The sequence below is a fragment of the Aspergillus undulatus genome, assembly GCF_047715775.1.
Source record: "Aspergillus undulatus strain CBS 261.88 unplaced genomic scaffold BDV17scaffold_19, whole genome shotgun sequence".
NCBI lineage: Eukaryota > Fungi > Ascomycota > Eurotiomycetes > Eurotiales > Aspergillaceae > Aspergillus > Aspergillus undulatus.
The window spans coordinates 312,364-338,113 of NW_027396623.1; the positions used below are offsets into that span (position 1 = coordinate 312,364).

The following is a 25,750-nucleotide window of genomic DNA, read 5'->3' on the forward strand; positions in this document are numbered from 1 at the left end:
GTTGTTTCATTTTTTGGGTGAACGAGTTAGACATGTGTCAGGTTTTCTTTTCATTTTCCTTTCTATTTTTTATCTGATGAAACCCCCCCCCCCCCTCTCTCCTCCTCCTGTTTTGGAGAATACCCGGTGACAAAAGGCGAGAGTGGACGAATTAGATCTATCTAATGTACAAATGTAATGTACAAGCATGAAGTCAAAAAATCTAGTCAGACAACGCTATGCAACAAATAGATAAACAGTAAGGGTCGATATATATAGTATATGGCGTGCGCTTTCGATCCAAGGAACGAGTCAGAATGCGCATGTCGAGAACTAAAGGTGGCCGGTCCAGTCTACCTGGCTTTCGGCTTGCCTTTGACCACATCCCAGCCCCATGCACGGAGCTGCTTGACGACCTTGGGCGTGATCGCCGCCGTCACAGGCACGCGCACAAAGATGAAGCTCTTGTGAATGGCGTACGCGAGAGCCAGCTGTGTCCATAGACCTAGTAACGTTAGCGCCGCAGATCAAGATGGAAGAGACGGGAACATACTAGCTTCCTCAACAGGCCCCTTCTTTTTCTTCTCAACAGCCTGCTCTTCCTGCGCACCTTCCTCCTCCTTCGACTCCTCAAACGCCCCCGGCAAAACCTCATTCACGGCCCCCTTGAACCCCTCAACAACAACATGCTCATAGTGCCCGATCTTATCCGCACCCAAAAGCCTCACTGCCGCAAAGCAGAAAGGGAAATCCAGCGCCGAGAGAAAGAGATAGATCCATAGCGCGGACCAGCCGTATTCCTTCGAGAGGTGCTTCAGGCGCTGTGAGAGCGAGGGCGCGGCATTGGGCGACTGGTACGAGTAGCCGGGGCCGGATGGCTTGTTGTTGAAGCGCTGGTGTGTAGAGTGGAATGTGCGGCGGTTGCGGAAGAGGTTTTGCAGTTGCGATTGGAGTGCAGATTGTTTTTGGGTTTTGGAGAGTGGTCTTGGGGCTTGGACGAGGGAGAATGGGCGGCGGATTGGGAGGTGCGGTGTTGCAAGTGCGCTGGGATTGAGAATTAGGGGATGTAGGGACCAGCGCCGGAATGGTTGTTGGATGGACATCGTGTGTAAAGAGGTAGGACTAGGTCCTTAAGCTGTTGTTGTCGTTTTTGCCTTCGCAATATTTTTGCCTCCAAGGGAGAGGATGGGAGAGGGTGGAGGATGACCCTAAATCCCTTCGTTATGCTCGCATAGAATGTAATGTACAAACGCAGGCTGGATATGCTGTTGGGCGAACGCTGAGATGTATTCGATATATGCGAGGTAGGAGTGTTGGTGAGGATGACGCAGAGAAAATTATAGGAAATCGGGATCGGAGGTAAGGCGGATGTAACGGGGAGCCGGCCAGTCTCACTCGCCCGCCAAGAGAGGCATTACTTTCTTCAATTGAAGACAAAAGACGATAGACGGCAAGGTCAATCAATAGTCTCGGATTCTATACTCAGCTTACCTTCCTGGATATTGTTCATTGATATGTACTCCAGAACAAGACATTACACGTCTACAGTTGTTTATGCCTGAAGTATAAGGCACTAACACACCGCCTTCCAACCATCGAAAATTCTCCCCGATCAATATCCAAAGCCAGAGGCATCAAACTACACAGCATCGTTCACCATGCCTCCACGTCTGTCAAGGGGCTTGACGCAGCTCCCCCTCGCAATCCGGACCGTCACACCGCGATTGACCACCCAAAATGCCATCTCCATCCGCGCGTTCGGCATTCGTTCCCTCAACCCTCCCAAGCACTCGCGATACAATGACGGCCCCGATCTCCCTGTCCTCAAATCATCTCCCGCCGCAGCCCTCGAGCGGAAAGCAAACACCCTCCCTCTTCGCACCGGTGCCGTCGCAATCAAGAAGGGGATGACTGCCATCTTTGACACGGAATCAGGGAAGCGCATCCCCTGCACAGTCCTTCAGCTCGACCGTGTCCAGGTCGTTGCGCACAAGACGGTGGATGTCCACGGCTACTATGCTGTGCAGATTGGCGCCGGGTGGAAGCACCATAGCAACATGCCCAAGTCGCTATTGGGACACTTTTCCGGTCAGGGCGTCTCGCCGAAGCGACATCTTTATGAGTTTAGGGTGAAGGATAAGAGCGGTTTGTTGCCTGTTGGGCAGCTCGTGAATGCGGATTGGTTCCAACCGGGGCAGTATGTCGATGCGAGGTCGAATTCGAAGGGTAAAGGGTTCGCGGGTGTGATGAAGAGACACGGCTTTGGGGGTCAGGACCGCAGTCACGGTGTTAGTTTGACGCATCGTTCGCTTGGTGGTACGGCGCCGGGTCAAGGTGGTGGTTCTAGGGTTTATCCTGGGAAGAAGATGCCTGGGAATATGGGCAATGAGCAGAATACAGTCCAAAACTTGAAGATTCTCAAGGTTGATGCGGCGAATGGGCTAGTTCTAGTCAATGGTATGTACCTACTTTTTGCTTCGGGTCTACCCTTAATGGATGAGGCTAATTGTTACTTTATAGGCGCTGTGAGCGGACCTCGAGGTTGCGTTGTTAGGATACAGGATGCTATCAAGAAGCCGTGGCCAACCATTCCGGAGGCGGTTCAAGCAACTGAGGCAACCGAAGCTTCGGCATGAATTCCGCATGGTTCTTTCTTGAAAATGTACTCTTACACCATTTGTTTCTAGAGCGGCGCCTGTCTGTATATGTTACATAAATGATATCCTCATTTCCCCAACTACACCTTCCCATATCGACAATTGTCCTTCCAATGATACCTATACAAATAACGCTTACCAAAACGCCTCAACTGAATGCACAGGAAATAACTCAATATACAGTCAAGACAGGCCACCGCAGAATGATGTTTCACGCAGGATATCTATTCCCCAGCTCCGATCATTCCTGATGGAACGGGTCGTAATCGTTCTGGAGCAGCTGAACCACTTTTCCGTCCTCTGTCTCCAAGCTCCATACCTCAGTGCGGAACTAGAACCAAACTCTGTTAGCTTTGCACCTCGCACAAATCACGTAAAGAGAACAATATAGTCTCACATAACTCATCCGATCCAGCCTGATACTCCGGAACCGCATTTTACCCTGTGACTTCGTCCCCTTGACCCAAAACGAGATATCGATCCGCCCATGAAGCTGGTTCATCTCCCCACTGATCCAAGGAATTTTCTGCGCAAAGTAGATCTGATCACCCAGAATTTCGCGCGCACGAGATGATGTCCGAAGAGCATATAACGTACTGCTCACGACACTCGATGAAGATTTTTGGTAGTTAAAGATACCGAGCATAGCGGCACCGACGACCACCGCGAAGATGGGCAGGGTACGGACCCATTTTCGGCCTTCAGGGTTGACGTTAGGTAGTTCACGGTCTGCTCGACGTTCTGTTATAGGGCCAGAATTGGCGGCCGGCGCGGGGACGAGGGTGCGACGGGCTGGAAGTCGTACGATCGTGGTGGGGAATCGCGAGACGATGCGTCTCCGTGCAATTTGGAGGACCATTTGCTGGGTTTGGAGGATGAGCGGGGACCAGCCGTGGAGCATGGTTCTGGGATGTTTCGTGGAATATGGTGGGATTGACGACGAGGGTTGCAGAAGAGGAATTGTGAGAGTCCAAGGCTGGAGCTGGCGGAGCGGAAGTGGGAGTAGAAGATCAAACAAGACAAACTTGAGCATCTGATGCGGCACATGCATCTATACATCCATTAGTCTTCCATCCGAAACCTTTCTTAGCTCGCAACGAGTGTTTGCAGATGTCTTTCGCGAACAAGGCAAATATATCAAGAATACAAGCGACTCAGCTAAATGGCGTCCGCAAGGCTGCGCAAGGCATTTCGCTATCCGGATGATTCAGGCGACGACGACGTCCGCGAGGAACTCGATGAAGAAGGTTTGCTAGAGTTCATTCTCAATATATTGTTTCTCTTCTAACGTTTATTACTAGAACAAGAACGTGTGATAAAACACCTAAAGACACAGAATGAAGAACGTGATTCTCAATATAGCGTATTTATTATTCTTCCGTCCCAGTTAGGCAAACGCCAGGCACTGAAGATGATATGCAGCTCATTTTTGCCGCAATTCCGCTGGTATCATCGGTAGTTTTCGTCCCTTCATTGCTATCTTCCGCATCTCTCGGCTGGTCTATACGATCGTCGTCCTTCGCCGGCATCATCTCTTTACTGGCTACGGCCTATACGATGAAGTATGTCCCGCCACGCCGCCCAGGTCCCAAGGGTAAAAGGCCTATGCGGAATCCAGATCTCGTTGCACATGTGCATCAGTACATAGTACCTGGCAATTTTGCCGTATGTGCTCTTCTAGGGCTGGCTTATCTCTTTTCGTCGGGGACATCCACCGGTATCCAGCCCGTTGCGTATTTACTTCCTACGGGTATGTCTTGTGCTTCCAGTTACCCTTTGGATTGGTTTCTGTTGTTCGATGAATGGCTCAGGATAATATTGAAGATTTATGTGTCACAGTTTTGTTCACGGCTATTTTGATTGTGCGCCAGGCTATGCAATCCGTTGACATCAAGCCGCTGGAGGATCTTCGATACGAGTACAAAGGCGCGTAGGTTCAATGTCGCCTTGTATGTCGCAATTATCTTGCCTACCTATCTCTATTTCTGAGTGTCCGGCATTCAAGTCAGTTCTAGTACAGTCAAATTGGCTTCCCCTGCGGACGCCCTCGGCCATGAACTACGCCTGGAATACGATTTGAAACAGAACATTATCGGATCATGTAGTATTATAAGTGCCATTAATTCGTAACAAACCACATTGGGCAATGCCGCGGTTACAGGAGTAGCCTCAAGATCCAACAGGTGTGAGAATTGAGCTTTCCAGAGCCGGGTCAACCGGAATATCTGTGTAGTCCGCAGAGTAGAATGCGGCTTGGGCAACCTGCTCTAGCTCCAGCTGACTATAGTCAAGACCTTGTGACATGTCTGGGTACAATTCCACTCGTATTGAATTGTTCTCCAACGCCTGGTTGCGCCTGGCATCCGCTTCTTCCTGGTGCCTCAGCCGATCATACTGGTCACTACCGGCCTTCTTCAGCCAGCCGAGATTCGAGTGTCGGAAATCCACTAGGCTTTCAACGCTGCGAACATCTGCTACCTTGCTTGTGTCGTGCCCGAGTGATGTGCAGGTGGGTTCGAACGGGGTCATCCTAGGGTTTTTGCGGCAGGCACCGCAGCTGCAAATCTTCCGGCATTTGGGGCATTCCCAGTTGATGGTTTCCATAACTTCCTGTGGAAGCATATTGAAGGCCCTGAACAAACTACCATAGCAATACCTCAGAGAACATTTAGGGTTTGAACAAGATGCAAGCTTCCACTCCGGCTCAATGTATCTGCAAATGTGGCAACGGGGCGCCTTTGACTTTGATTTCTTCCTCCGCTTTGCGGAGCGGCTCTCATCGCCGGGCTCACTAGGCTCGTCCACAACCTCCTCAACAACGGGTTTGGATTTGGTGATGTCAACCCACGGGCGTCTTTTCAGTTCTTCTTGACAGATATGGGCCAGGCTTTTTCTGCCCATCTCTGACCGCTCTATTCGAAAAGGTCGAAACTTGTCCCCAAGTTTAGGATTTATCCTGAGTAGCTGCTGCCTCCAAGTTTCGTGTTTGGCCAGAAGCTCTTCCCATTTGAATTGCTCTGCCCACTTGAGTTTTGAGATGCACGCACAACTTCGGCCAAGAGCATAGCATTCCATGCAGATGTCATAAGGGAGGTCATCGCCGATTGCTGTTTTAGCACAGGCCGGACACGTCAGGAATCGGTTGAAAATGTTGCCTCTGCAGTAGGCGCACGTAACGTTGCTGTCAAAAGGGAGAAATTCCACATTTTTTTCTTTAGGCGTGACTGGCGAAAAAGACTCGGAAAGCAGGATTTGGTTGTAAAGATCGAACAGCTGTTCGAACTCATCCTGCAGCTGCTGAACTCTTGCATGGCTAGTATTAGCCTCATCAACGCTAGCAAGAAGCCCCGAATAGTGCTTGAGCGAGTAGAAAACTATCGCTTTGTTCTTATATTGCTCATCTCGACACACCATCCTGGCATGGGGCAGTGCTTCGTTCAGCGCTCTCTCTAGGGTTTCTACCGTCGTCCTGTTCCACGCAACTTTCATCGTTCGCGTGCCGCGGTTCCATACCTGATGCGCCGCCAAGGGGGGCACGAGAACGAAATCCCCGGGCCGCTGTTCAACAATGTATGTTGTGAAAGGAGCGGCTTTCCATGCGTTGATTTGTGCAAAGTGGTCCTCAATGCCGATGTCATGGCCTAGCACAGACATCCAATACTCTGACACAACTTTTCGGTCCTTGCTGCTAGTCATGAACCAAATTGAGGAACCTGGCTTTGTAGCTTTCCCATCCTCAATCAAACCGTCCGATGCATCCACCATTAGATTGTGACCGAGGCTAGCACACATCTCTTGGTGGGCAGGCGTATACGTCCCTTCGTGGCCAATATAACACATCAGATTATCGGCGCGCATGTCATGGGGAAGGCAACTCATCAAGTCACCAGCTTTGGCCACCTTATTTCCGGAAACTTTACGTGACTTCTGGATTGAAGGAGGTTTCGCCCCCGGGCCTTCAAAGGACTCAGGCTCTGCCGACTTGTTCATATAGAATAAGAACGGAGGTATAATCTTTTTCAAGTAGTCATGCCAAATCTTTGGACAGTCAATGTCTTTAAGGTATAGCCGTTGAAGGTTGGGATCTTTGTAGTTGTATTGACTGCATTGCTCCGTGAGCATATGCATGTTCTTTAAATAATGTCCGATAGTAAGAGGCACGCCCTTCTTTGCTGTCAGGTCTCGAGCATCTTCTCCTGTAGTGGATAAAGCTTTTTAATGACTGTTCGAGGCAAGAGAATGATGTTTAAAGGAAGGTAGGCCTATTACTCACGTTTTGCTGCGTAATGGTTTCTCAGCCATTTCTCAGAGAATATGGCCCTATCAAGCTGCTTGTCAAACCCCTCCACAACAAGAGGCAGCCCGCGCATGATAACATGAAGTAGGATCAGCTTCTCGAAATTCTCCAGGCCGTTCTCGTCAATGGCGTCGCAATGAATCCTCACCACATCTTCAAAGTTAGGCGATGACTTTATCAGCTCCGCGACATTCAGGTCAGGCGATATTGGCTCAAAGGCCGCGCGGGGCCTTTGAGCTGGCATTCTTGCGCTTCGAGTTACTCGGATGAAGGACGGGCTGTTGTTGTAGGGATAGCTACAAGCATACGTCACAAGTCAAGCACGCAACAATTATCGAATCGGTTCAGTTTCCGTATCGAGCAAACCAAGTAGTGAGGTTGCAGAATTGTAGTTTCATTAACTGCGCGGGTTTGTGTTATGGGCGGCGCATCGAGATACCTACCGACAATGACCGAATCATCATCAAGAGAAGTTGCGACTTGAATGATCGCGAAGAACGCGGGGAGGTTGACTTAAGCAGCTTCCAAGTCAGCCACGAACAAGCATCAGAGTGAAGTCGCTTCGTTGATGCTTGCAGCGAAGTGACGTCGTCGGTTAACTAGACTGCGCGTGGAGAGTTCCTAGAAGCTATTCCTAAACGGGAGCACGTGGACCGCGACGCCATTTGCGCGGATTGTGCTGATACGGAGTCACATGATAGCTTTTTTTCCCTGTCGATCCGGAGTAAGGAGATAATCGAGTTCTCAAATGCGAGATTGTCGGTTCGCAAAAAAGCTCATTCTGAGACCAGTCAGGGCAGGTTAAACCACCTCGGTTTTCCTTTAGTCCGATTAATCTTCAATTGACCTCGACCTATCCGAATCGAAACAATGCGCTTTCGGTGAGCAGTCTCCATTTTCTTGCGACTTGCGAGCAACGTTTGCATGTCCAGCATTCGATTGAATCCACCAACAAATCAGCTTAGATAATCGAAGCACGCATAGTCAATTCTCAATCCTTAAAGATGCGCCATACGGTTTTTTCTTCGTCGCTGCTCCGCTGCCCGCATTCGGGTGGATGCTTTCAGAGAGCGCTCCCGCGCAACAGCCGCGTTGCAAATTGCAGTGATAATTCATTGTCAAGTCCATTGAGGACTGTCAGAATCTCCAGATACTCAACCCTCCGAGAACCAGCTACGCCGCGCTCTAGCATATCCCAATGCACAACTAGCAATACGAGACTTCTACATACTCCGGCAACATCTTCTACTAGCATTGCTCAGAGAGAGCAGGGAATATCCGCAGATCACTACACTCCTCCTCAGACAGGACTTATAGCCTCACTTCCTCGGTCATGGATTCCGTACGCCGAGTTGATACGGCTCGATAAACCTGCAGGAACATACTATTTGTTCTTCCCATGTGCATTCTCCACACTTCTTGCCGCCAATATGGCACCCGCAGTTTCAGCTCCCCAGGTTCTTGGAACTACAGGACTTTTCTTCGCTGGTGCTCTGATCATGCGCGGAGCTGGTTGCGCAATCAATGATCTATGGGATAGGAATTTAGATCCGCACGTTGAGCGCACAAAGTTTCGGCCTATCGCAAGAGGTGCGATTTCTCCGGGCAAAGCCGTCATCTTCACCGGTACTCAACTTCTAGCTGGACTGGGCATTCTGCTTCAATTTCCGTACCAATGCCTTTGGTATGGGATCCCTAGTCTGTTACTAGTAGGATCTTATCCTCTTGCCAAGCGCGTTACGTATTATCCCCAAGCTGTCCTGGGACTTACGTTTTCTTGGGGTGCTATGATGGGTTTTCCTGCGCTAGGCATAGACCTCATTTCTGACCCGAATGCTTTGATAGCTGCTGCAGCTTTGTATTCCAGCTGCATTTCATGGACTATCCTATACGACATGATTTATGCACATATGGATATCAAAGACGATGTTGCCGCGGGAATCAAGTCAATTGCGCTCCGTCACGAACATAACACCAAGGCCGTTCTCTCAGGGTTAGCGGTTGCACAGGTGACGCTTCTTGCTGCTGCAGGAATGGCAGCTGGTGCTGGCCCAAATTTCTTTGTCGGCAGCTGCGGCAGTGCCGCACTCACGCTAGGAATCATGATCCGGAAAGTCAAGTTGAAAAGTACCCAAAGTTGTTGGTGGTGGTTCACGAACGGCTGCTTGTTGACCGGTGGAGGTATCTCTCTAGGCATGCTTCTCGAATACCTCGCTCACGCCTGTGAAGTATATAAGAAGGATAACAAGCCCATCTCCGCGAAAGAGTCGTGAGACCAACCCTTTGTCTCAGCGAATTGAATCAATTGAATAGATCAATTTTCTTCAATGTCTCCGGATTATGTTTTCAGCCCTGTGTAATTTTCGACAGCCGCAACGATATTCCTCCAATCCATCATGGCACCATTTCCAGTATCGCCGCAAGCAAGAGGTTTCTCAATCGGGTGCAGAAGGTAGACCCAGCCGCCACTGGATGCATCACTCCAGCCCCATTCGTCTCGCAATACTTCGAGATGCTTTTTGGTCACGGGGTGACTCCACATCGCAGTATTCATCGCAGGCGCGACGAAAACGAGGGGTTTCTTTTCCTTGAAGCCAATGTCCACCAGCCCGGTCGTGTCCCATGCTCTCATTATCGAGAGCAGAAGATTGTCCGCCATGCCGGCAACCATTTTAGCCATGGTGTTCGCAGAAAGAGGGGCAACGAGCAGCAGGTGGGCCCATTTCCTCAGCTCAATGTGCAAGATTGAATCCCCACGAATCCATGGTTTTTCCCATTCATCTTCATCTCGATAAATAGCGTCAACTCCCGGAAGTTGACGTAGTTCCTCAAGGACTGGCTGTTCAAGGCTTTGACCGATAAGAAAATTCTCGGCTGACTGGGTCACAATGATGCGAATGGATACACTTGGATGGCGACCGAGAGCTTCTGCTATGTTTGGAAGCTTTATTGTGGCCACGGATCCACTAGCTGCCAGGAGAATATGGAGCTTACCATCCCTCTGGTGCTCTTTGGCAGAAAAAGGGAGACTCGCGGCGTCCATGACAATTATAGCGAGATAATCAAAGAAGTATCATGATAATCGACCGTTGGAACCGAGCGTAAGGAGACGCAGAGCTTTCAGTACATCGAGTAGTCAACGCAGATGTAACTGGGAACGAGTCATCTCTGGCCGTGTCCTCGCTGATGTAGCACTCCAAATTCTCGCAAAAGGCACAGGCGCGAGGGTGTAACTTTCGGCTTTCTGCGGGGATGACGTTGAAGTTATGGATTAGAAATGTATGATCGGCACGTGATTTCAACCAGTGATATACAAGATAATTATTTCGCCATCGTTCCACAGCTCAACTACCTCAAGATCAGCACTCACCATGTTCTTCAGAACAGCATGCTCCTCTGTAGGCTCTATATGCCCTTCACTGCCATTGTCGACTTCCCGGTAATCTTCTCCATTTAACAAGATGCCACTAACTCCCGTCGACATAGGCACTCCGACGGTCATTCGTCAGGCCGCAATTCTTGAGCCAACTACCACCTATCCTCCAGGCCCGCCTGCTCTCGACCGAGACGAAAGCTGCTATAGATAAAGCTGTCGCATCCGCTCCGGTTGTCCTTTTCATGAAGGGCACTCCAGAGTTCCCACAGTGTGGATTCTCCCGAGCAAGCATCCAGATTCTGGGCTTGCAAGGGGTAGATCCGAAGAAGTTTGTTGCCTTCAATGTGCTGGAAGACGCAGAGCTGCGCTCGGGTATGTCCAGAAGATGCTAGTATTATTGATTTGAGTATAACTCATCCTTTCACAGGAATAAAAGAATACTCGGATTGGCCTACGATTCCGCAGTTATATCTAGAGAAAGAGTTCGTTGGTGGCTGTGATATCCTGATGTCGATGCATCAGAATGGGGAGCTCTCAAAGCTTCTGGAGGAGAAGGGTGTCTTAGTGGCTGAATAGAGTAATGTTTCTGGATCTCCGCAATGACGCGATTGAGTTCATGTGCAATTATAGTGCATGCGTGTATCTCTAGTAAATAAACTAATCAATCTCTCTTCTTCGGACGCCGGGGTGACATTGTTTGTAGGAATTCGGGACTTCTTCGAATCGCTGCCCACATAGTTCAGCCACTCAACCGGACATGGGTCATCCGAGCACCCTACATACAAACAGCGATTGATGGTTCGGTGGCAAGTTTCTCATGTGAGCTTCGTGGCACTTCAGTTAGTAATTGTCTCTTCTCTTGACTTGACTTGGTCTTCGACAACTCCCTTCTGCAACTTCGCCCGCTGTCTTGCTTCGTATGCCTCCCTGCTCTTGAGGATCCTTTCGACGATTTCGCCCGCATTGACATGCTGGAAAGCGTGGTAGGTCGTTTCGCGAAAAATGCCCATTCGTTTCGGCGCAGCATAAGGGTCATATGTGAGCGGGATAAACGTTGTAGGGCCGTGATAAACGATGTCGGGCACGCCCAGCGGCATTGCTTCCAAGTAGGGCTGACTTGGAGAAAACGGAGCAGAGAACACTACAGCGTGAACATACTAAGGAGTGTCAGACGACAGGCCTCGATATAGATGATAGAAACAATGCTTACCCGACACTGGAGCACACAAAGGCCTCTCTCAAAAATGTTCATGATGGGATAATTCAATCCTTTCCAGTGGTTGATCACATCATCATCGTGAACACCTGCAACAACGTAGGCAGGTCCATAATCTTCTCCGTGGTCTTTTAATCTCTGTTCTTTCTGTGGCTGGTCATACCAGCCGCGTTCTCGGCCTTCAGCTTCCTCGATTGCTAGGACCTGACGGAGGAATTCGATATGGCCAGAGGAGAAAAGATCAAAACCTCCATCAACATAAACAATTCGCTGTCCCGGCTTAGGCGACTTTCCACTAACAAGGCGGTCAAAATTACCAGGCTCGTCAACAGTGCCCTCAAGCTTTGCCGTACTGGAGCCTTCCCAGACCCAAACTTGTGGGCCAGGGTGCAGACCTGTCTCATCGGTGGCATAGTCCTTGAGCCTGTCCTGGAGATAGGAGGCGTACTGCGAGCGTTCTTCCTCGTTCCCTGAGCCCTCCGTTCCAGAAAGAGTGCCTCTAACGCTTTTGACGAAATGGCCCTTCGTACAAAGAAGCATACGACCAACGAGATCTGTGGTTGAGATACCAGGGGTCCTCTTGACCACTTTGAAGCGACCAGCAGCCTTGACAAAACGATAGCAATCATCTCCATTACTATCTGAGGTAATATCGTCCCCATGAACAACAAATTTGCAGCCATAGTGCGAGACCCAGGGCAGAGCCGTTACATAAGGGGCATGAGGAACACACTTCGTCGCCCAGCGACATGCTTCTACTGCAGCAATACTAGATGAATTGTACATTGCGTCAGTAAGCAGAACAGAGCGAGATTGTATTTATTAACTAACCGTTCCTCCAATGCCATGACCGTTGGGCCTTTGTTCTCCAAAATCGCCTCGTCTGAGTGTACGCCCACTAGGAGTTCGTCCCCTAATCTACGCGCTTGTAACATAGCTCCCGCGTGTCCTACGGGTGGTCGATTAAATTGGGGTTCAAAGATCGACTTTGGCAATTTACCTACCATGATGGCTAAAGTCAAAGCACCCATCCACCCAAACGCGCTGTTCGGAGATTGGGACATCATCTTGAGGGTCGACTGGCCATTCCCCGCGCTTAGGGATTGTCTCCTCAGGTGAGGCTGCCATTCTAGGCTTTCTAATGGCTGATTATGCTGCAGTATGGGTTATTTTGACGCAAATATTCAGGACTTCTTCCTCGTCAAGATAGGCAAAATGTTGGTGGAGGGGTAGAGAGGATACTAGTCGGGGCAAAGAGGGGCACTGCGGAGACGACTGTCCTTACCGCCCTCAATGCATATCTATGTTCTATCAGGGGATTCATAGTATTATTTCATGAATCCACAACAAAAATGCAGTTTTTATCAGCCTTATACGTACCATTAAGAATGGAACATATTCGAATCTAAGCCATTCTCATTCTCAAGACTTGAATCGGTTCACACGGTGCAGCAGAGGCAACTGGAGCCTGTAGGTCTTCCAAAGGTCTCTGTCCACTTGGAACTTTCACAATTTCCGTGCCCGGATTCTGAGAATACCATCAATCCACCAAGCAGGCAAAGCAGTTCCATCGACCTTTTCCATATAGGTTCAACCCAAGCGTCACTGTCATAATTATCTAGTAGCCTACCTTATCGAGGCGGGCGAGAAAACTTAGTGCCTATCGTGGTTTAGTGCGGGGAACTTGGGTCTCGCCGCGTCGCCGCCTCGGTCTGCCAGGGGCTTGGTGGAGAATTGATATTATCGAAGCGCGCATTCGGTGCGGACAACGCGCATGCGACTTTTCTCCCTCGCTACGAATAAGAATTTCCTGTTGACAATTAGTCCAATCTCGCCAATCTTCTTTATTCAAGTTCATTCCGAGTTATTATTCATATCTTCATACTCTTCCGGCCATGTCCGCTGGTAGGGGGCAAGGCTCCTTCGGGAAGACCATGGACATGCTCCCGTCGACGTTCGCACCAACCTTGTCTCGGCGCGACACGAATAAATCCATAGGCCATGAAACTACCTCGGGGTCTATTCCGCCTCCATTGATGAGTGGCGGAGGTGTTCTTGGTCCGCAAAGCGCTGCTGCAATCTATCAGCATATTCATGATATAGCTACCAAACGAATATCTACACTCGACTATCTTAGAAAAGCGTTAGTTCGTCACGCACTTCTCTTTCCAGGCGCTTGTTCATATGCAGCATGCTGATAGAGACCACAGTCATGAAGGGCGCATTTATTGGTTCAATACCGTTCACTACTCGCGGATTGACATTGGTCGGATCCCTTACTTCGATGCTAAGAAACTCTCTCGGCGCGCTATCAACTATCTTCTCCTCGGTCTATCGATTCCACCAATCTTAGATGTCAGTACAACGTCGGGTGAATACTTACGTGCGCTTAATGCCCTTCTGATTGAGTTTGAAACTTATCAACAAGTGCATCCGCCGGACGGGAGTTCGTCTTCAACTCTTGCCCGAGCACGCATACCGCAAATGTTCAAGCGTGCTACTCATAGTGGGACAAAGACCAGAAGGGCGAGTTCGGCAACTGAAATTGGCCTTCCTATGCAGCATAGTGATCCTTCTGATTTGAAACATATGGCGGGAAGCGCTGCCTCGTCAGTAAATGCGGCTGCTGCGAGTATTTCCGTACCCCATTCTGAAGCGTCGGAACTGCTTCCAGGAGAGGAATACTCATATCTATTAACACCATCCTTACCATTCGAGCCGGATTATTTCGAAACATTTGTGACCCTTTGCGACGTTCTGATAGACTGCTATACTCGCCTTGTGACGCTAATTTCGACTCCTGCGGTCTGCACTGTTGCCCTGGGTGAATTATTTACTAAAGCAGACGCAAAACTCCGGAAGATAATTGTGGCAGGCATAGTGCGCGAATTCGAAGATGCCAGCCGGAACGCTGCCAGGACCGAGGTGGCCGGTGTCAGTCGTGTTGTAATAGGAGGCCTACTAGGGTAAAACAACATCATGAATAATCAGAATATCATGAAGCAATGAGTCCTTGGAGAAAATTTCTCTGAGAAATAACATTCATCCTATGAAAATTGTAATCTCTAAGTACAATTGTCACTCTATCATGCGCTCGTAAATTTTCTAACAAAAAAAAAGTCGCTCAACTCAAAAAACAAGGTAAAGATACCGTTAACTTTTGGAACACGTGCCTCCACAAGCTCTGGGTAAGTAGGATAGGTTATAGTGGGAATTGGTCACTGTGGCGGCTGCCAAAAGAAGGTTATGCGAGGAAGAGTATAACGCCGAAACAGCCACACGCTTGAAAAACACTGAACTCAGAAAGACGCCGATTCATGCAAGGCAAACGCTCGATGTGTCATGATGCAGATACTGGCGGGTGCAGCACATGGATCATGCCGTGCTAGCCTCGAGCTCGCGCTGTTCGCTGAAAACTCGTCGGCTCATCTCAAGAACGGCTTCAAATCCTTCTTTACCCCGCTTAGCATTTTCCCTGAACCTTTCAACGCTGGCCTCTTCGACTTTGTTCTTGATTTTCTGCCATCCACCGCAAAGTGCAGTTATTTTGGCTTCTTGTTGAAAATCAGTCATAGATGAAGGCGTTGACGCCGACGGCTGATAAATAACGGTTTCGCGCACGTTAAGGACATTAGCCCAAGTAAGGTTTGTTGAGCACATTGTGACTTTCTTCGACACAGGATCGACGTAGGAAACTTCGTAAACGTGGGATGTTGGGCTTCCTCCGAATAATGACGAAACCCATTGCGGCACGGATTGATTGCATGTGATTAACCGCTCAGTTCGAAGCTATGCGATGGTTAGTCCCACCTCTTCCCAAGGAGACAATCACATCTTAATGCACTCAAGGAGCACTTACGATCCCGGTTTCAGGGTCAACGCTGCGTGAGAGAGTATCTACCCCTACAACATGGGTCGATTTATCATTCCACGGACAATACTTCCGCCAATTTGCTGTTGAGACCTCCTCCCACGAGTAGTCAAAGGTGCAAATGGACGAGAAAACCTTCATCGCCAATTACAGCAAACCGCAAGACACCGAGTGGTGACTTCTTCGCACAAAGAGAGCGTGTGTGAGGTTATCGGAAGTAACACGGACGGATTAACAGACGTCTCGCGTAAAGATCGTGGTTGCCGGGTCGAGAAAGATGGGTGTAGGATGATCTTGGAAAGAGAGTCAATGACTCTGCATAAGCAGATAGCGAACAAGGAATCCAGAGCTATAAAGTATAAGTAATGGATTGCTGTATGGATCGTATGCGAGGCGGAGCTGAGTCAAAGAGTGGCGATGGAACACAAGAGAAATTTTAGTGCAGTTCCTTCTCTCCATGAGACCCAGAGGTTCTGAGTCTGACCGGGGGAAGTTCCAGGTCCAGTCCCGGCCTCCCGATCCACCCTGACGTCGGGATTTTCCGGCAGAAAACCGAGACCGTTCACAGTGGCAATTGCTCACTTGACACGGGCCGTCGTCATGATTCCCTCGGTATAATTAGTGTTGAGTAGTAACATCACACACGACATGTACAGAGTAGATCGATCGATGATCATGGAGTGGGTCTTTGGATTCGGAAAATGATGAATATATGATTTCCAGTTACGAGGGCATCATTTGGTCACACTGAGATGCTTCGAGGCTCTGCTATCGCTGGCTGGTTGTGCAGTTTACTCTTGTGTATGCTTCACAAACCTCACAGTCTTGACTCCTTCATCTTCATGTGGTGCATAAGGCTTGTGTGTTGATGCGGCAGCTGAATTCTCGGGGCCCAGCCGCCTGCCTATCCCCCATGTCTTCGGAGTGGTACCTACCGATAAGTCTGCTCATCACGTTTTCTTGAAATAGAAGCTCCTACTTTTGTCAGTTTATTAGCCGCTATACCTCATCAAGCACTTATCTGAGAAGATCAATTCGTCGACTGAGTTGCTTATGTGCTGTCGGCTGCATAGGGCTTAATACGGCCCGTTCTTGAATCAGGAGAACCTCTCAATTTCTAGAGAAACTACCAGCGGCAATCGTCCAAGGTCTTTTTTCCAAACCTTTACACCGGAGGCTCACATTACCTGAAGAAAGTGCCACCAGCAACTATGGTTGAATTGCGAAAACGCAAGACAGTGACACCAGCTCCAGTGCCGGTGAAAAAGCGAACCAAAACTGATGTCTCTGTGCCAAAGTCGAAAGCACTCGAAGATGCGCCTCCTTCAACAACTAAATCTGTGCCGAAGGTTGGCGATGTTGTGAAACTAGACGGTTTCGGTGGTGGTCTCGAGATAAATGATGGCACAAAGACTACACTAAAGGCTCTTGTTGACGACAGTAAAGATGGGGTTGTGCTTTTTACATATCCCAAGGCCTCAACCCCTGGTTGTAAGTTCCATGCCCCCGCAGCCAATGTTCATCGGCCCATCACGCAATATCAATTCGACAAGCTCGAGGCGCGCGTAATCTGCTTTGTCTAGCATTACGTCAAACAAAATTTGACTCCTTTCCAGGTACAAAGCAAGCTTGCCTTTTCCGCGATGGTTATGAGGAGCTGACCTCTACTGGGCTCTCCATCTACGGCTTGTCAGCAGATTCTCCGAAAGCAAACACCACCTTCAAGACAAAACAAAGTTTACCCTATCCGTTACTCTGCGACACCGCCGCTACTTTGATCGCTGCCATCGGGTTCAAGAAGGTGCCTCGAGGGACAACACGGGGTGTATTTGTTATAGATAAGGCAGGCAAAGTCCTCGTCCTACAACAAGGCGGTCCCGATGCAACTGTGGAGGCTGTACGGCAACTGGTTCTTTCAACACCAGAGGGTAGTGAGGATGGTAAGTTGGCGAAATAACTGAGTCTTTGAGTCGCCTCTTTGCACAGCATATGGTGGTCTTCTGTTCTGTTGACACAGCATTTGCATCAATCGCATCCTTGCATCAACGAGTACAAGACCAAGTGCATATGATCTTTCACTGTAGCTAATGGCATTGTTGATACTGCTTGATTTTTGAGGCGGACATCTATAGCTAGCTTGTACTTCCAAGGACAATATGTGTTTCTCGTATTGTGAAGTGGTCTGTGAACCATCATGCTACTGAGAGCCTTTCTCTACATGCATATACTAGTTGCGGGCCAACACAAACGACCGACACCAACAGACGATGCTACAAGGTTGACATGGACTAGTGAATAGGTCTATTGTCAAAATCAATCAGGATATTCTGATCAAGGTTTTACAATGTAGCACTGGAGCTCCATATACCGGGCTTATCATTGCGACAACTCTGATTTGCGGAATCGGAATATTGTTGCTCCGGATTCACTTCCAGTTCTCATCTTCAGTTGCTATCGGGCCAACAGCGGAGTGACAGTACATTCTACTTCCCCCGCAATTCAAGGCAATAAGGTAGGAGCTCTTGCTCGCGGATCAGCACAATCGAAATGCTGAGTCTCCGCCAGTCTTAACAGCGGTCGCGCTAATACATCGAGTCGAGCAGAAGACCAGCCCATCATGGTCCGCAACGTCGTGAACGCGGTCAAGTCGGCGTCGAGTGTCGTCTCTATCAATCATGTAAGATTATTCCCTTCCCATTTCTGGAACCGATACTTACAATCTGGGACCAGAAATATTCCGTCCAGTCCACAGGGATCTGGGAGCGCATTCGCCGTCTATTTGCCGTTGATCCCGAACGTTCAACCGGTGTGCCATTGAATGCTCAATTTCGTCTTCCCACACCTGGAGCGCTGCCTCCGCTGTCCTACGATGACCCCGTAACTGTCCCAGCCGGTGACATCGCCGACAACCCGTACTGGAAGCGTGATGTTCGGAGAAACTACCCAAGAATCAGTACGGTGAACCAGGCGAATGCTGTTGGTCTTCTTACTGTAGGAAGCCAGGCGTCTCCTAAGGACGAGGTCTTGCAGATCGGCGAGGCAGGTCAGAAACAACTCGTTTCAGTCCAACAGGAGGGTGAAGAGCGGGGTTTGGCGGGCTTCTTCGAGAAGGACAAGAATGGCATCAAGAGTGTTCTAGGACCCAACGGCCTGCCTCCTACGCCCTACAATCTGAACTCCGCTTCGAAATACCATATCGACCAAGATCATGGTTATCCTAATGTGTACGTTGGCATTCCCTATGTCTATTTAAGCGACGAGCTGCGCTAACATCATGAAAGGTATCCGTGCCGCACTTTCGTTTAAATCTATTTTAGACAGCCTAGACACAGTATATCTTTTTTTTTTTTGTTATCGCCTGACCTTACTGGCTTCTTTTCGCTACCGGCTATCTATGTATGACAGGAGCGCCTATCGCAGGGTAGCCAAGGAATGTATCATAGAAATGCACTACTTTGAGCCGGGAATGATCTAGAGCCAATGTATACGAGGTGACCGTGATATCTATGTCCAAATGTATACTAGGTTGGCGGATTCTATTTTGTCAAGCAGATACGGTACTGTTAAGGGTGAAATAATTACTGTCCCGTCTCACAGATCTCTATCTGTAAAGCCTGTCGCCTGTCATACGTCGTGTCAATGATCTCAATATGTTATCAGACATTTGACCTCACAACGATGGCTTACATATTCTTGTCAAATTTTGGTAACCATCACATATCAATAGCAGAGGAGAAGAGACTTGTTGTTTCAAACTATGGCTAGGAAAATCGTCAAATCAGAGCTTAATTTAATTACAGGGATATGTGACATGCTCTGGTAGCCAGGCCACAACAGGTTCAGAAGCCTATTTAATCAAAAGGGTTTGTGCGTGTTCCCCACCAGGTAAGGAAGAGACTCAAGCCAACAGTCTCAAACACTCGAGCTACAGCGCCTACAGCAACAGTGTCGAGAGGCCTCTTCTCGGTGAAGATCTGGCTAACAAACTAGCGAGGGCAAACAATGGTTAGCATTGGAATCAACATCTCTAGTGGAATAGGGCGGAAGCCATACACTGGGGACGGAACTAGCGAAGAAGATCAAGCTTCCGAGGTAAGCGGCTCCCTTGTAGCTCAGAGTACCAGTGGCGTTGATCAGGGCCGCAACACCATAAGTTTGTACAGCGCTTCCGACCAAAGAGCTTCCCCAGGCTGTCGCGGCGCTAGCGGCCTCCTTAGACTTGACGAAATCTTCCTTCGAGTTGGCGGCTTGAGCATGGTGGTACGTGTCGCCGAAGACGGGGGCCAGGATGCCCAGAGAGGCAGTGTGGGTGAAGATGGCACCTACGGCGATGGCCGAGGGCTTGACAGGAGGTAGGTCTGAAAGTGGCGTAGTATTAGCTTTAGCCGACAAAGGTAGCTTAGCTGATTATTAGGATCTCACAGTGTAGAGTAGCCATTTTGATTGATGAGGTTGTCGATGATGCGATAAAAGTGTTATCTTCGGATTGAGGCACAATTGATTACTGGAATAGTGTCGTTGAGGCCAGTTTACCCTTTATATAATGGTACAAGGATAACCCGAACGTCAAGTGACATAATGCAGGCCTGGTCGAGTGCGCAAGGCAAGCCACTGCAATTGCAACACAGATCACGAATTAGTAGTGACGTCGTGATGATCCAAAAGCTGCCATTGAAGTGCAAACCTGGGACTTCATAGCGTGTACTTGGTAGTGAGCCAATGATCTGGACTCGCCTGTGGGCTCTGGGATCATGATGTGAGGGGACTGGCATGACGTCAGTTACACTGTCGCTGGCAGTCTGTCACAGCCGCACAGCACTCCCTCGGTACTCTACAGAGAAACTTGGCTTGCAGGCTTGCAACAAAAGCGTATCCTCTGACGATCTGTACCTATGAGGGAATGTCCTACAGAGTAGATTTGCCATGGTCCAGAGGTCCAGATCCATCCAAATAATAGATACTGCTCCAACACCAATGGGAGATTTGCAAGCTGCGATCGCAAGTTTGCAGGGCATGAATGAATGTCTCTTGACCCAGTTGAGGGCTCCAACGCCGAGCTAAGGCTCGGGGCAACCCCCTTCTCCAACTTCCAAGCGCCAAATGTAAATAGGTTTTAAACCAATGATAATGACAGAACCAGCCTCGGAAGACTCCGCAGCACCTATCCGATCTACAACCATTTCTGTCCTAGACTGCACGGAATTTTCAGAAAGGGCCCAGAAGAATTCTGGAATCTTATCATCTTGGCTCATTCTTCACAATCCTTGACGACGATCCCACAAACCCCCTTTTCTTTTACGCAGGGTAAAAATTGGTGCCACACACATGGAAGACCTACACCGCGTTGACTCGACCGATTCGAATGATCCCTTCTATATAAGCGAATCTTTGGTTCCCACAAGGGAAATTAAGCAGGCTGGTCAAACCCACGTTTCATTCAACGGCCTTTTACAACAGCCTCTACTTCTCAAGGAAGATCTCAAGGAAGGATGCGGCGGTCAATTATGGCCTGCCGGCATGGTTTTGGCTAAATATATGCTCCGTCAACACCGCTGTGATTTAGTTGATAAGACAATGTCCGTGATCAATTACCTCCCTTTCTTGCGGTTCGAGGGCTGCAAAGTCTTCTCAACAACCGTCGACAAGCCCAATAAGCAGTCCCACCGCAACAAGAATGTCGTGCTTACTAACTTACGGGGTGACAGTCTTGAACTCGGAGCTGGCGGCGGGCTCGTTGGATTGGCAGTCGCTTCCGGCTGCGAGCTTGGTCTATCTCCCATCTATATCACGGACCAAGAGCCAATGGTTCCTCTTATGGAAGCCAATATTGCGCTCAACAACCTAGACACGACAGTCAATGCCGCAGTTTTGGATTGGGGGACTCCAGTGTCAGATGATATCCCTCAGCATCCCGATGTGATTTTGGCTGCTGACTGCGTGTATTTTGAACCCGCCTTCCCACTTCTGATATCAACTCTCAAGGATCTTCTGGGCCCTAATTCTATCTGCTACTTTTGCTTCAAAAGACGCAGAAGGGCAGACCTCCGGTTTCTCAAACTAGCGAAGAAAGCATTCCAAATTGACGAGATAAACGATGACTCTGATGCCGAGACCTACAAGCGTGAGAACATTTTTCTTTACACCATACGATCGAAGGATGGTGGCAATGGAGGGACGAAGGGTATTATATCAGATAAACAGCAATGACAGCAATGAGACTTGAGCATGCAGTAAAAATTAATAGGCGGTAATGCGAGATGTTCATGAAATAGAGGAGCATATGGTCCAGGTATAAAACCATAAAAGTAAACAATTGCAGCTTCATCGCTTGCGAAACCATCGTGGTCCCGGCGAGACGATTATAGTTTGACGGCGTGGCCGCCATTGCTATCGCTCGCCCCAGCAACTCTACCTCCATTGATATCTACCATCTCGCCACCCTTGTCGATCAGCTTAACGCCCCCTCTCTTGAGGTCCGAAACAATCTGCTGCTTCTCTGCCCCAGTTCGGGAACGCTGCTTGGGAGCGTCGGCAGATGATTGATTTGCCTTCTTCTGCCGCCGCCTTAGCTTCGCCTTTTCTTCCCGAGTCATTTCCTCCTTCGTGACGGGTACTCCGTTTCTCATTACCACTTCCCCGGTAGCCCTTGCGGTCTCGCCCGGCGCATATAGTTCCTGAGGTGCGAGCGTTGCTGATGTACGTACGGCACCACTGGCAGTGGGCTGAGCATCCTCCATCGTGATAGCTGCAACGTCTGTGACCACGCTAATGTTTGCCTGCGGCGCTTTGGGTTTGTAGTGCCAGTTGGAAAGCGTGTCGAGTTGAGAGCTTATCTCCTTCCAGAGATTGGTGATTTCGCTATGTTCCTTCAAGAGCTTCTGGTTCTTGGGATCAACATAATTTGAATCTGTTGCCTGAAGGTGATCTTTTTCGTATAGCTCAGCAAGGCTGTGCTGTGGCTTGCTGTCCTCGACTTCAACCCGAGTCTTCTGAGCACTCTGCTGTTCAGACAACCCGGGGCGGCGGCGTACCACTTCGTCAAACTCTTTGGCGATTATGCGTCGTTTGATCAGATCTTCAATGCTCTCGGAGATTTCTGTTGTTACCACTGGGACCGGCTTTCCAATCCTTTCAAAATCTAGACCCTCCTCTATAAGTGAGTTCGTCGGTCTCTCCGTCGCCCTGGCTTCACCGGAAACCATCCATTCTTTCTTTGTCACGTTAGCAGCTTCCAGTCGGCGAATCTCGTCTGCAATGCGTGCCCGCTGCGTCTCATGCGTTGATTTGTAAGCCCGGGGACCGCCAGCCTCATCGTCATTTTCATCAACAGATACTTCATCATCAAACAGATCACGGTGAACGTCCGCCATTGCACGGTCTACGTCGTTGTCGGAGATAACATTGTGCGGCTGTGTTTTTGGTAGCGGTCGTGATTTTCTTGCCGACGCCTTTCGTGGTGGAGGTGCGAAGAAATCAGCGTACATGATGTCACTTGTATTGATGAATCCTGCGCCTCCTAGAGCCGCAGTGTGGGAATCATCCTCATCTATATCCGAATCATCATCAGCCCCTAGATTGTCGAAAGTCGGGCCATCGTCTTCTTCATCACTCCCATCCAGTTCGTCATCAACCTTGTCGGCTTCCTTCTGGGAAGAACTGAAACCCCCTACACTTAGGGGATCCACATCCCAGTTAATTTCATCTTCGTCGCTTTCGTCGTCCAACTCGCCCCGGACATCTTGTCGCTCGAGCAGCTCAGTTTGCTGGTTGAAATCATCAATGGAGAAGAAGCCATCGTTCAATCCAAACCGATCTTCAACATAGGTGCCACGCTTATCGTCGTCGTCGTCGTCACCAATATTTTGCTCTGATCCATCTTTTTCAAAATCGCTGTTGCTCATATCACTTGAGGATACATCTCCAGCCTTCGTTTCACATTCTGGCTCATTTTGTTCATCGGTATCAAAATCATGGCCGTCTGAGAAATCCTCTGAGTCGCTAATGGCGTTACCATCCTCAGAACTAACTCCATCCTGGACTGTAGCACGGAGATTCGGTGCCCCTGGCGAATATTCTTGCCGTGCGTCATAAGTCCAAGCAGTATAGTCACGCTGTAATTCTCGGTCGGTTGCGTCAAATATGCGGAGAGCTTGCTCCCAGACTTGATCGGTAGTAAATCCATCCACATATAGTTGCTTTAATCGCAGAATAGATGCAACGTCTTGGTCCTCGTCCGATCGCTTTCGTTTCCTAATGTTCCGCTGGCGAGTAGTTTGGGAATTGGAGACCGAAACGGCAAGGGAGTCCACGAAATTCTTTGCAGTGTCCAATATCCCACTGTGCAACTCTTTGCTCGGGCAAAGGAAGTCCCAGGGCGTTGAAAGCGCAGAACTAAGAGGTAAAGGAACGGAATTGGGTGTCACAGGGTCAACATGCCCTCGGGTATGTTGACTTGATCCCATTTTTTTGCTGACGGCACTTGAACGTCTTTGTACGTAAAGAAGGATAAAAAATACAACCAGAGTCGTAATAGCACGTAATCACCAGATTTCCCACGCAGCACAGTCTGAAAGCGAAGGTGCCGACGCAAGGTTTTCGGAAGGAGTGAATTGCGTGCCGCCTCTTGAGGGAAAAAAAGTTGAGATAAGGCAATCCGCGACTAACCACTTTCGGAATACTAACCAGCGCACGGGGCCGCGGCGTCCTCTATCGGTAACGTAAGGTAGGTAAATTATCATAGGTCCTAACGCGGGTTCAAATAGTGGACGGTTTGAGTTTGAATCGCAATCTTGCTTCGATGATCTTGATTCAAACATTTCCTGGTTCATAATAGTTTCGTGCGGCCTGCGTTAACTCTTGCTCTGTGGCTTGCAATTGATCAACACCTTGCGATGAAGTGAGAACGGCATGCCTTCAAGTCTATCAGTGTCTTGATAAAATGGATCTAGATGATCTCACACTGAAGATGAATTGCTGATTTGATAGGGACCTAAAAGCCTCATTGGACGAAATTTGTACAGAACTTTGCTATGAAATCTAATGTCACATCGCGAGCAGCTCCCCTCCCCGCATAACCAGACAACCCGTTCAAAACAGATTTAACGCCGGTACCACATACGCGTGATTCTCGTGTGCCTCATCTTCTTCTGGAGTTGGAAAATGCCGTACATCAACGCCTCAGATGTAGGCGGGCCTAAGAATCAGCAGTCAGCAAACGTAAAATGTAGGACGGTGGAAAGGGCCGACCTACAACCAGGAACATAGACATCAACAGGGACTATCCTATCACAGCCACGCACAACAGAGTAGCTGTAGTGGTAATAACCACCGCCATTCGCGCAACTGCCCATGCTAATAACCCAGCGTGGGTCAGGCATTTGGTCGTAAACTTGTCGAAGAGCCGGTGCCATTTTATTTGTCAGAGTACCCGCGACAATCATGACATCCGATTGTCGTGGAGACGCTCTGAAAATAATTCCTAGACGATCTTGATCGTATCTGGGTGTAGACAGGTGCATCATCTCGACGGCACAGCAAGCGAGTCCGAAGGTCATGGGCCAAAGGGAGCTTTGCCGTGCCCAGTTCGCAACTTGATCAAGGGTTGTCCTTGACGTTTCATTAGTCTGTCGGCCCATAGCGCAGTAAACAGTGCGAGAATTACACACAGGACATATTGCATGGCACCCTCTTTCTTCTCCTGACTCGGCAAAGGCACTTCTCTGCGCACTTGGCCAGAAGCAGTCAGTGATTGTCCGGCATTGCCCTGTCGTTCAAGGGCCGTTGCGGCCTTGGTCGAAGATGTTGACAGAAATGCGGCTCGCTGAATCTGAAGCACGCCCAGGGCCTGGTTTGGAAGCACTGTTGATTGTTAGCGAGGCTGAGGCAACGGCGGCAATCTGCAAGACGCACCTTGGAAAGTGCGCGGAGAAGCGCGGCCTGCTGAAAGCGAAAGCATTTTGTCGTATTACCTGCGGTGTATCAAGGGAAATGAATGTGTTGAGAATTTATCAAGGTCATTGAGCTTGATCTTCCGTCAATTGAAAATCATCCAGTATCAGTGGTCACAAAACGTTCGACCAGGTGCATCCTGCACTAGTGGTATCAACGGACCGCCGAACCGAGTCTAATGTGGCCAAGAGGCAATCTCGGCATGACGGGCGGCCGCTAGATTACAAAGACTACGGCTTTCATTGGCTCTATAGACAGTATTCGGAGTTTCCAACCTACCATACGTACCCTTGCTGCACTAGGTACAGGTGCCTCAAGATTGCGTACAGGACGGTCAAATAGGTGTCTGTCCAGCATCTGCATCGGACGGCTCGAAATTGCAGAAGCTCTACTCAAAATAAACGGT

General features: G+C 49.2%; 14 protein-coding genes across 14 annotated transcripts; 6 read left to right on the forward strand and 8 right to left on the reverse strand.

The window, feature by feature from the left end:
• Positions 1-50: 50 nt before the first annotated feature.
• BDV17DRAFT_59311 (uncharacterized protein) lies at positions 51-1,359 on the reverse strand. Its single transcript, XM_073764829.1, has 2 exons — positions 533-1,359; positions 51-484 (listed from the first exon to the last, which is right to left on the reverse strand). Exons 1-2 carry the CDS (start codon positions 1,080-1,082, stop codon positions 333-335), a joined length of 702 nt encoding a protein of 233 aa, XP_073616447.1. The 5' UTR covers positions 1,083-1,359; the 3' UTR covers positions 51-332.
• A 1-nt stretch (position 1,360) lies between these two features.
• On the forward strand, positions 1,361-2,791 carry BDV17DRAFT_59252 (mitochondrial 54S ribosomal protein uL3m). The gene is made up of 2 exons (XM_073764827.1): positions 1,361-2,436; positions 2,500-2,791. The coding sequence occupies exons 1-2, from the start codon at positions 1,638-1,640 to the stop codon at positions 2,613-2,615; spliced, it is 915 nt and encodes a 304-aa protein (XP_073616448.1). The 5' UTR covers positions 1,361-1,637; the 3' UTR covers positions 2,616-2,791.
• Positions 2,792-2,877: 86 nt separating this feature from the next.
• Positions 2,878-3,537, reverse strand: BDV17DRAFT_290618 (cytochrome c oxidase assembly factor 1 family protein; the record flags this gene model as incomplete). Its single annotated transcript, XM_073761952.1, has 2 exons — positions 2,878-2,967; positions 3,034-3,537. The coding sequence occupies 2 exons, from the start codon at positions 3,535-3,537 to the stop codon at positions 2,878-2,880; spliced, it is 594 nt and encodes a 197-aa protein (XP_073616449.1).
• Positions 3,538-3,798: 261 nt separating this feature from the next.
• BDV17DRAFT_290619 (uncharacterized protein) lies at positions 3,799-4,570 on the forward strand (the record flags this gene model as incomplete). The annotated part of the gene is made up of 4 exons (XM_073761953.1): positions 3,799-3,883; positions 3,938-3,999; positions 4,059-4,386; positions 4,476-4,570. 4 exons carry the CDS (start codon positions 3,799-3,801, stop codon positions 4,568-4,570), a joined length of 570 nt encoding a protein of 189 aa, XP_073616450.1.
• A 199-nt stretch (positions 4,571-4,769) lies between these two features.
• On the reverse strand, positions 4,770-7,354 carry BDV17DRAFT_59307 (putative JmjC domain protein). Its single transcript, XM_073764828.1, has 2 exons — positions 6,910-7,354; positions 4,770-6,832 (listed from the first exon to the last, which is right to left on the reverse strand). The coding sequence occupies exons 1-2, from the start codon at positions 7,175-7,177 to the stop codon at positions 4,806-4,808; spliced, it is 2,295 nt and encodes a 764-aa protein (XP_073616451.1). The 5' UTR covers positions 7,178-7,354; the 3' UTR covers positions 4,770-4,805.
• Positions 7,355-7,937: 583 nt separating this feature from the next.
• BDV17DRAFT_281331 (putative para-hydroxybenzoate-polyprenyltransferase Coq2) lies at positions 7,938-10,885 on the forward strand (the record flags this gene model as incomplete). Its single annotated transcript, XM_073760009.1, has 5 exons — positions 7,938-7,986; positions 8,218-9,114; positions 9,163-9,202; positions 10,458-10,681; positions 10,737-10,885. The coding sequence occupies 5 exons, from the start codon at positions 7,938-7,940 to the stop codon at positions 10,883-10,885; spliced, it is 1,359 nt and encodes a 452-aa protein (XP_073616452.1).
• Positions 10,791-12,750, reverse strand: BDV17DRAFT_59451 (ethanolamine-phosphate cytidylyltransferase). Its single transcript, XM_073764831.1, has 4 exons — positions 12,530-12,750; positions 12,357-12,474; positions 11,520-12,294; positions 10,791-11,466 (listed from the first exon to the last, which is right to left on the reverse strand). The coding sequence occupies exons 1-4, from the start codon at positions 12,651-12,653 to the stop codon at positions 11,146-11,148; spliced, it is 1,338 nt and encodes a 445-aa protein (XP_073616453.1). The 5' UTR covers positions 12,654-12,750; the 3' UTR covers positions 10,791-11,145.
• A 1-nt stretch (position 12,751) lies between these two features.
• Positions 12,752-14,524, forward strand: BDV17DRAFT_59436 (uncharacterized protein). The gene is made up of 2 exons (XM_073764830.1): positions 12,752-13,668; positions 13,736-14,524. Exons 1-2 carry the CDS (start codon positions 13,421-13,423, stop codon positions 14,493-14,495), a joined length of 1,008 nt encoding a protein of 335 aa, XP_073616454.1. The 5' UTR covers positions 12,752-13,420; the 3' UTR covers positions 14,496-14,524.
• Positions 14,525-14,900: 376 nt separating this feature from the next.
• Positions 14,901-15,537, reverse strand: BDV17DRAFT_290626 (putative mitochondrial protein sorting (Msf1); the record flags this gene model as incomplete). The annotated part of the gene is made up of 2 exons (XM_073761954.1): positions 14,901-15,314; positions 15,385-15,537. The coding sequence occupies 2 exons, from the start codon at positions 15,535-15,537 to the stop codon at positions 14,901-14,903; spliced, it is 567 nt and encodes a 188-aa protein (XP_073616455.1).
• Positions 15,538-17,896: 2,359 nt separating this feature from the next.
• Positions 17,897-19,050, forward strand: BDV17DRAFT_59682 (putative NADH-ubiquinone oxidoreductase 21 kDa subunit). Its single transcript, XM_073764833.1, has 3 exons — positions 17,897-18,073; positions 18,127-18,620; positions 18,678-19,050. The coding sequence occupies exons 1-3, from the start codon at positions 18,014-18,016 to the stop codon at positions 18,700-18,702; spliced, it is 579 nt and encodes a 192-aa protein (XP_073616456.1). The 5' UTR covers positions 17,897-18,013; the 3' UTR covers positions 18,703-19,050.
• A 197-nt stretch (positions 19,051-19,247) lies between these two features.
• Positions 19,248-19,834, reverse strand: BDV17DRAFT_290628 (DUF1761 domain-containing protein; the record flags this gene model as incomplete). The annotated part of the gene is made up of 3 exons (XM_073761955.1): positions 19,248-19,382; positions 19,450-19,754; positions 19,819-19,834. The coding sequence occupies 3 exons, from the start codon at positions 19,832-19,834 to the stop codon at positions 19,248-19,250; spliced, it is 456 nt and encodes a 151-aa protein (XP_073616457.1).
• Positions 19,835-20,534: 700 nt separating this feature from the next.
• On the forward strand, positions 20,535-21,679 carry BDV17DRAFT_59811 (putative methyltransferase-domain-containing protein). The gene is made up of 2 exons (XM_073764834.1): positions 20,535-20,972; positions 21,102-21,679. Exons 1-2 carry the CDS (start codon positions 20,722-20,724, stop codon positions 21,601-21,603), a joined length of 753 nt encoding a protein of 250 aa, XP_073616458.1. The 5' UTR covers positions 20,535-20,721; the 3' UTR covers positions 21,604-21,679.
• BDV17DRAFT_59924 (rRNA-processing protein MPP10) lies at positions 21,560-24,013 on the reverse strand. The gene has a single exon (XM_073764835.1). The coding sequence runs from the start codon at positions 23,856-23,858 to the stop codon at positions 21,756-21,758; it is 2,103 nt and encodes a 700-aa protein (XP_073616459.1). The 5' UTR covers positions 23,859-24,013; the 3' UTR covers positions 21,560-21,755.
• On the reverse strand, positions 23,986-25,474 carry BDV17DRAFT_261460 (NuoB/complex I 20 kDa subunit family protein). Its single transcript, XM_073757650.1, has 4 exons — positions 25,306-25,474; positions 25,062-25,254; positions 24,647-25,002; positions 23,986-24,589 (listed from the first exon to the last, which is right to left on the reverse strand). Exons 1-4 carry the CDS (start codon positions 25,349-25,351, stop codon positions 24,495-24,497), a joined length of 690 nt encoding a protein of 229 aa, XP_073616460.1. The 5' UTR covers positions 25,352-25,474; the 3' UTR covers positions 23,986-24,494.
• Between the last annotated feature and the right edge of the window lie 276 nt (positions 25,475-25,750).